General features: G+C 44.8%; 1 protein-coding gene across 3 annotated transcripts in view; it reads right to left on the minus strand.

Annotated features, from left to right (window-relative positions):
* Dpp8 (dipeptidyl peptidase 8) overlaps positions 1-6693 on the minus strand; it is a 56100-nt gene extending 49407 nt beyond the window's left edge. Inside the window, exons 1-4 of one of the 3 annotated variants that reach the window (XM_026778995.1) lie at positions 6488-6693; positions 4057-4187; positions 3601-3660; positions 1800-2072 (exon numbers count right to left, since the gene is read on the minus strand). In XM_026778995.1, the coding sequence (XP_026634796.1) occupies positions 1800-2072; positions 3601-3660; positions 4057-4072 (349 nt within the window). In that variant the 5' untranslated portion in view covers positions 4073-4187; positions 6488-6693. Of the gene's footprint in view, positions 1-1799; positions 2073-3600; positions 3661-4056; positions 4188-6287; positions 6468-6487 lie in introns of those variants that run through there. The other 2 variants (XM_026778996.1, XM_005347769.2) reach the window with 2 other exon arrangements.
* Between the last annotated feature and the right edge of the window lie 2233 nt (positions 6694-8926).

The following is an 8926-nucleotide window of genomic DNA, read 5'->3' on the forward strand; positions in this document are numbered from 1 at the left end:
GACCAGGCTGGCCTCGAACTCACAGAGATCCGCCTGCCTCTGCCTCCCGAGTGCTGGGATTACAGGCGTGCGCCACCACCGCCCGGCTGCCTTAAAAATTTTTTTCAATAAAAACAATGTTTCATAGCTATAAGAGAAGGCTTAGCATTTCAGAGCACTGAGTGCTCTTCCAGAGGACTTGGGTTCAATTCCCAGAACCCATATGGCAGCTAACAACTGTCTGTAACTCCAAGATCTGACACCCTCACACAGACATACACATGCAGGCAAAATACCAATGCACATAAAATAAAAATAAATTATTTAAAAAACAAAAATTGTTTCAAGCTGGGAATGGTAGCCAAACACCTGTAATCTCAGAGTTCAGGAGATAGAGACAGGAGAATCTGGAGTTTGAGGCCAGCCTGGGCTAACTGAAACCTTGTCTCAAAAAAACTAAGTAAGGAAAAGAACAAGCTCCCCAAAGATTCTATGGTATCAGAGCACATGTCTACAATCGGCAGGATTGTGAGTTAGAGGTCAGTCTGGGCAGATGGACCATCTCGGAAAACCAAGCAAGAAGTAAACATAAAAACAATTCCCCAGGGCTGGAGAGATGGCTCACAGGTTAAGAGCATTGCCTGCTCTTCCAAAGGTCCTGAGTTCAATTCCCAGCAACCACATGGTGGCTCACAACCATCTGTAATGAGGTCTGGTGCCCTCTTCGGGCCTGTAGGCATACACACAGACAAAATATTGTATACATAATAAATAAATATTTAAGAAAAAAAAACAACAACTCCCCAGATGTCAGAGAAAAATGCCATGATATTAAAGCTTTCTTTTATTACTTTTATTTGTATGTGTATGAGCATGTACATGCACACTCATGCATGCACGTATACATAAATATGTGCGTGTGTAGGAGCTCAGTGAGATCCTGGAGCTGAGTTACAGGAGGGCATGAGACACCTAATGATGTGGGTACTATGACCTGAACCCGGGTTCTACAGAAGAGCAGGATGTACTCCTAACATCACCTAACTCAGATAACCGAGTCCTCTCTCCAGCCTTGATAGTGAGATCTTAGTTCATCCAAAGACAAAACCTTTTTTTTTTTTTCTGTTTTGATTTTTTACTAGACAGGGTTTCTCTATAACTTTGGAGCCTGTCCTGGAACTAGTTCTTGAAGACCAGGCTGGCCTCAAACTCACAGAGATCCTCCTGCCTCTGCCTTCTGAGTGCTGGGATTAAAGCTGTGCACCGCCACCACCTGGCTAAAGACAAAACTTATTAAAGCATATAAAACATTATAAGAATTAAGATAATTTGTTATCTTATTTTGTTGTTAGTGTCAGTAAATTACAGGATGAGATTTCAGTATGACTTTAGATTAGAAAATTTCTTCTTTTTAATCCCAGCACTCAGGAGGCAGAGGCAAGTGGATCTCTGTGAGTTCGGAGCCAGCCTGGTCTACAAGAGCTAGTGCCAGGACAGGCTCCAAAGCTACAGAGAAATCGTGTCTCAACCACCCCCCCAATGGGTTCCTACTGGATGTGGTAGTGCACATCTGTTACGTCAATGCACAAGAAGAGACTGAAGCAGGAGCCTGTGTCTGGAGCCAGTCCCACCATGCTTGAGTTTCTTCCTGTAGTGCTTACAGGCACCGATGGCGTTCCCTTTGCCCTTAGTCTACAGCGGGTTCCTTTTGTGCTTCCTTCCCCTCAGGGGGCACACTCCAAAGTATTAAAAGTAGTTTTGAAAAAAAAAGAAAGAAAGAAAAAGAAAACTCCTCTCCCAAAGCGCAATTTCACACTCACCAAGATAATAGACCCTGTCTGAGTGAGGGCTGTCTGGATCCGTCCTCTTTACAAACATAAAATCGTGTGGGGCCTTAGCCATCATGTAGCCATGATATTTTCTGGTATCAGCAAGCAGCTTTTTTAGCTGACTCCAAGAATATCGTTCAACATAAAATGGCTCCAGTTTAGGTCGATCCTGTGATTCAATAGTTCCCTCCTCACACTCTGCAGTTTCAAATATCTCAACACCGAGCTGTTCTGTTTCCATTGCTGCTGCCATGTTGCATTTTCCTGGATAAACAAGGCACAAGAAGCTGTTCATATATTATCATATCACAATGATAGGGCCAAAAAACCAAATAAACAAACCAACCAATCAATGACAGGCCTTACAACACAGCTGCAATGAAACCCAATAAGAAAAGCAATAGTGGTGTCCTCCACCCCCACCTGTGCTCAGTTCCAAAAAGATTTAAAAAAAAAAAAATTCAGGTCATGTCAATTTCATAGTGACTATAAATCCCTCCGGGAACTTTTATAAAAGGCTCTCCTTTGAGGTATCTCTTGCCAAAATTCCTTTTCCTTTCCCACACTGGAAGGAAGCAGGCCATGTGCCAAGTTGGCTGCTACATTCCACCCCAAAGCATGTCAATACTGAAGCTATGTGCCAAGGGAGGTAAGTGTTTTTGCATTTTAAAAAGTAACACTTCTATCAAATGCTGATCACTGTTTCTAAAATGTAATAAATTAGAATAGTAACAACATTGTTACAAACATTGAATTTATAACTAGGGCAGTAACCTAAAAAAATACATTGTTTTCTCTTGCAGAGAAGGGCTCCAAACAACTAAACACTTACAACCTCCTGCTCTTCTCTAGACACTATCAAGTACCAGTGGTACTCAGTGTTTTACTGATAACTACAAGACTAGTTTTTCTCATTATGTAACTTCTATACTATTCAAAAACAAAGAAAAATATACTATCTTTAAATGGCTTTAGTTAGTTAAAGTAGTTAATGAAGAAAGCATATGGTGTTCACATCAGCATTTTATAAGTCTCAATTCAATTTACTACTTTAACACCATAATTACTTAATAGCTTTGAGAACTTATTGTACTTACTGTACAAACCCAGAAGATATACTTTCCCCCTTGATTTTTTCCTGATATTTCAACTAACATGAGCAAAGTATTAGAGAAAAATAACCACAACAAAAAGCTATGATAGAGATGTAGCTTAGTGGTGGCTTCAATTCCAGTTCCACAAAAGAAAACAAACTACTTATGTAATCACGTAATCATTAACTACTTCTCCAATAATCAATACATGGCTATGTATTTAAGATGATGTCTTTTTTTAAAGCTAGCTTTGCAGGTTAACATTAATTCATGCTCAGTTATCTCCAATCTAACAAGTTACTGGAAGGTGTGGGCTGTGAGTCAGTCCACCTAATTTGCTTTACTGGTATGCGAAAGTGCTGAACTGTGCACAGGGAACAGGGTATCATTTTCCTTGTTTCAGTGCACGATACTGTTACTTCTAACGTGACACTGCCAAACTAGAGGAGTCCAAATACTGGTGCATCAGGTAGAGTTGTATCACTGCCATCATTGGCATCCAAGCTTCCACTAACTAAAATCCGGCCGAGAACTGAGCTTTTAGATAGCTGGGACTCAGAGTATTAAGTGGCAGTATGTGCAAGTGGTGGGTGCTGGCCCACCTGAAAGCTAGGAGAGGCCTATTTTCAATCAAGTGTGTCAAAGGACCTAGTTTTCTGATGGAGCAAGGGACTAAAATTAGAAGACTCTATACTAACCTGACTCAGTTCTCTCATGTGTGAAATCCCATCTCCACTCCATCCCTTTCAAGTACAAGGCTGAGGAACAGAAGAGAGCCGCTCAGAACAGACTTCCAGAGCCTTACTGCTCAGCTGGAGTCATTACCAACTTTAGAATCCTTCTTCGTAAAAACTCCCATCAGTTTCTATTTAAAAACTGAGACTTTCTGAATGGACTATACTATTTGTTTCCAGACATATACACATTGTATGGTTCAAATGACATTCTGCCACTCTGTTCACACTGAATATTTATTCTGCCCTTTCTACAACAGATAGTGTGCAATTTACAAAAATGTGTAACTAATTTCCATAATTCCCTGACATTCTATATACAAATACATTCTCAAACAGGGTCCTGTTCATTCCCGGCTCAGTGCATACATTTCACTGTCCCACCAACCTCTTCACCTGTGGACCTTCCCTGGTGCCTACCTGATTGTATTTTCATCTGCTCAGATCTCTACTTTCAAAGAGATCATTTTCACCTGGCTCTTTAAGCACAGAGCTCTCCGTTCATCCTGATCTCTTCTCACAGGAATCTTTCCTTTTCTCACCATCCAATCCTGTTTACCAGATAAGAGATTGTTGGTCATTAAAATGGACCATATATGGCCAAAAAATGAGCCTAAAAACCCCAAAATATTAACTGATAGACTTCCTTTTAGTGTAATATGTAATGCCTGAATTATTTTGGATCAACAAAACTGTGTTTGTGTGTGGAGGATAGGTAGAAAGAGGAGAGGGAGAGAGAGAGAGAGAGAGAGAGAGAGAGAGAGAGAGAGAGCTTTTTTTCTTTTTGGATAGGTTTTGCAAATCCCAGGCAGGTTTGAATTCTCAGTCTTCCTGCTTCAGCCTCCTGAGTGCTGAAATTACAGGCCTTTGCTAATAAGCCCAGTCCTAAAATTACTTTTTCCAGAAATGTATGGCTCAAATTGAGGAGTTAAGTCCTAACAATTATGTAAATCTTGACACCCAGATACATTAAAGGGAAAATTTTAGAAGGGCTTGAAAAAATTGCAAAAGTGGACTAGAGATGACTCAGGGGTTAAGAGCAAGTAATGCTATTGCAGAGACTCCAAGTATGGTTCCCTGCATCCACTTCCGGCTGCTCAGACCCACTGCCAAGACAAGTTCTAATGGGGACTCCAACACCTGTGGTCTCTACAGAACCTGTCCTCACAGGTACATACTCTCACACATACACAATTGAAAATAGATGTGAGGTCCCAGTTGTAACACCTTTAGAGTGGCAGATGCAATTTATTTCTAGGGCCAGGAAACTTTTTAAAGAGTAAAAAGCACTTGTAGCAGAAGCCTAAGGATCCCTTAAAGCCAAAAAAGTGTTGGCATATCTGTAAACCCAGCATCCCTAATGCACCAAGGGAGGCATAGATGGAATGGGCTAAAGTTGGAGGGTCAGCTAGACTGGAATATGCAGCAATTGAAAGTGACTCAACAAAGGGTAGTTGGGGAGAACTGACTCTCAAAAGTTATCCTCCGACTTCCACTTGATCCCCAAGACGTGTGTGTAGAGCCGCGAGCGCACACGAGCACACACACACAAAGATATAATTTATTTCTATGCACCTATGTTTCTTTTACATGATTTCATATTGTTGGTGAGAAAATAAATTCAATACAATAAAAATGTGCATTATGTGCTTTTTTTTTTTGAAAGAAGGAACTTGAATTTAATCATCTAAATTGTGTTCATTTGTCTGTTTGCAGACAGGGTCACTCTAGCCAAAGCTGGCCTTGAACTCAAGACCTTCTTGCCTCAGTTTCCCAAATACTGGGGTTACAGGTATGCTCACCACCATACCCAGCTAGAATTCTTGACAAGGTAAAGGATGCCCTATTCATTATTAATGCATTCCATTTCTGCCTTCGTTTTCTTGACATATTACTGAGAATAAGTGAGATGGGGAGCTTTTCTGGACAAACAATCACTAAGACGGTTGATAATCTAGCTTAGAAAAAAAATTTGTGTGTATGTGATCACATCGTATTTGTTACCAGTTTAGACTCCGAGCTCCCTATTCCACACAGGAGATGGAAAGGTGAGAAAAGCTATGTGGCCAAAGGAGGGCAAAAACAAAAAACAAAACAAAACAAAACTGGACAGCAGCAACAGGCTAAGATTCAAGACACCTTCTCAAAGCGCAAAGCCCCTCACTCTGAGAATGATATGTTGGGTTAAAAAGGGCTTTGAGATTCTTGGGGTGTGGTCCACTGATGCGGCATCCTATAGTTTTTATGGTAAGGGCTCATCAGTCATCTAAACTCTGCACACCTCACTTGAAAGCTATGAATGAGGAAGGAGAAGAGGTGTGGTAGGGAATGTGGCAAGAACGACAGTCTGAACACTAATGCTTAAAGAGGATGAGCAAGCTGGACAGGAAGGGCAAGAACCCTACTGCGAATGGATGGGTGGAACAGAATGGCAGCGAGGGAGTGAGCGCGGAGGAATGAATCTAGAGTGAAGCAGGAGAGAGGAAGGAACACCGGCTGGTGAAAAGCAACGAGTCCGAAGGTGAATCCCATCCGCCACTGGTGGACCTCAGGCGAACCCCTTCGCCTTTGCAGACTTCCGTTTCCTCCTCCGTAAGCCCGGACCTTCCCCGGCATCCCAACCCGAGCCAGGCTCTATCAAGATAACGGACGTGCGAGTCCGAGCGGGCAGCAGCCAGCGTTCAGGGGCGGCTAGCGAACGTTGGCGACCTCGCCATCCGAGTCTGTGCTTCCTCTTCCGGCCAGCGGGGCCCAGCCACCCGCTCTGCCCCACGGGAGTGGCCTGAGGGCGGCCGACCGGAGTACCGCGGCCTCGCGGGCGCAGGGGAGGAAGAGCGGGCGGATACTGCACCTTCCCCCGGGCCCGCCCGGACCGTCCCGACGAGCTATGGAGAGGGCCTACGCCGCTTCATGCCGCGCCGCCTCCGCTCCCGTCCGGGCCACAGCAGCTTCCTCGGCGGCGGCACCGGCGGCACCCAGGCAGCGGACGAAGAAACTTAAAGGCGGCGGCGATCGAGACGGTGGCAGAGGCCTCGGCACTTCCGGTTCCTGGAGCCCCGCCCTCCGACAGGGAAAGGCTAGCGGCCGGACCAAGAAGGACGTCTCTCGCCACTCTGCACGACCGTGCCCCACAGCGCCGCCAAGCTGCCGGAGGAGGCGCGCCAAGTAGATTTGTTAAAAGTTCTGAGAGGAATCAATAAGTATTCACTCCACCACACCGTCAATGTGTCTACAATGCCTACTTAAAATAGATAAACTCCGCCGGGCGATGGTGGCGCACGCCTTTAATCCCAGCACTCGGGAGGCAGAGGCAGGCGGATCTCTGTGAGTTCGAGACCAGCCTGGTCTACAAGAGCTAGTTCCAGGACAGGCTCCAAAGCCACAGAGAAACCCTGTCTCGAAAAACCAAAAAAAAAAAAAAAAAAAAAGATAAACTCCCTGTTCACGGGTCGGTGAGATGGTTCAGCAGAGACAGGCCCTTGCCACCAAGACTGGACCGAGTTCAATCTCTAGGACCCACAAGGTTTTGGAAGAACACCGGCTCCCTCAGGCTGTCATCCAACATTTACATAGCGCACTCTCTTTCTGTCTGTCTCTGTCCCCACCCCCTTGCATTAAAGCAGGAAGCCAAAAAGGCAAAAATTCCTGCCTTTTTTGAGATGACAGAGGCCATAGTTTTGGCGATAGCAGCATTACACAGTAATGATGGAAAGAAACCTGATTTAGATAGAGAAATTTGTCTTCAATGTAAAAGATCTTCAGTAGGCCACCCAGTCTTTGATAGGCCAGGGTCCACTCTGTAAAACAAGCACAACAGCATGTCACTTAGTTGCAATGAAAGAGGACAAGGTCTATGACACTGATACATTAGAAATGGAGAAATAAGGCTCAAGGGTGGCTGTTATAGATGGAGGCCGATTCCTTGACCCATAATTTCTTTCCTAATCTACGCTATACATTAGCTAAGAGGGGCGAGTAGTGTAAGGCTAGCTGGGAAAGTAGGAGGAGGAGATCAGGTCAGCGGAGAAGCTAAGCCCCTCCCCCGTTTCCGTTACTATTGTGTGTGGGAGTTGTTTGGCACTGGGATTACTGTAATGGCACCAATTATCCACAGGCACCATGTCATGCACATTGTAAGGTTAAATGAGTCTCGAGTTTTTGACATTGAGTTCCCTGAAAGAAAGGACAGTGGTTTTCTCTATGAATGCCTTAGGAAGCTTCTGACCTGAGAGCAAGTGTTAAGACATCAATCACACACCCAATTCATTATGGAAATACTGTGAGCAAGCTTGTGTTTGCTTCACGCTCACGGACTCTCTCCTATGTGCTGACACTATTCTAAAATGTGGGCCCACAAAGAGTGGGGGGAAAGGACAAAGTTCCCGACTTTTGTGCAGTTTGCATCCTCAATGAATTAGAAGACAGGCCTGGTAAAACAGGCTGCAATCCCATTGCTCAGGAAGTCGAGGCAGGAGGAGTGTAAGTTCAAGACCTGTCTGGGCGACTTAGTAAGGAAGAGTTAACTCGGAGTTTTTAGTTTTCAATTTATTTTCTCTCTTCTAGACCCTGGTTAAGAGGAACAAGAAAACCCTCAGTTGGCTAGGAATGTAGCTCAGTGGTAGAGGGTGTGTTTAGCATCAGGGTGTGGTGGCTTGCACCTGTAGCTCAGCACTTGGGAAACTAGGCGGGAGGACTGACCTGAGATGGAGGCTGGCCTGGTTTATACTGTGAGTGCTAGACCAGAAAAGCCTGCTGCAGAGGGAGACCCTGCCTCAAGCTCCTCTTCCTCTTAGGCATGTAAACACACCTCCAATTCTGATGAAGCTGTAGGGCATTGTCTTTAGTACAACATCTTGGTAACATCGCTGGCACCCACACAGCTACAGAGCAAAGGGCCTTGCTAGAACTTATCTGGATCTTAGAAGAGAGGGTAGGAGGTTTGGGAGGCGGTCTTGGCAGTTTCCCCTGGGAAACTGCTCACAGGAGACTTCTCCCTGCAGTTTCCTATGGCCTGTTGGCTTTCGCCCACTTGCCAAAAATATAAAAATGTCTTGTGCAGTCTAGAATCAACTGTTCAGGGGAGGGATCCCCTAACCACGCCTCCCTTTTGTGCAGTCTAGAATCGGCTGTTCAGGGGAGGGGTCCCATAGCCACGCCTCCCTTTTGTTTCAGCGTTGTCTTTTTCACTGCACAGGTCAAGAACCCTGAGAAGTGGGCTGGAGAGATGGCTCAGTGGTTAAGAGCATTGACTGTTCTTCCAGAAGACCTGAGTTCAGTTCCCAGCAACCAC

The sequence above is a fragment of the Microtus ochrogaster genome, chromosome 5 (assembly GCF_000317375.1).
Source record: "Microtus ochrogaster isolate Prairie Vole_2 chromosome 5, MicOch1.0, whole genome shotgun sequence".
NCBI lineage: Eukaryota > Metazoa > Chordata > Mammalia > Rodentia > Cricetidae > Microtus > Microtus ochrogaster.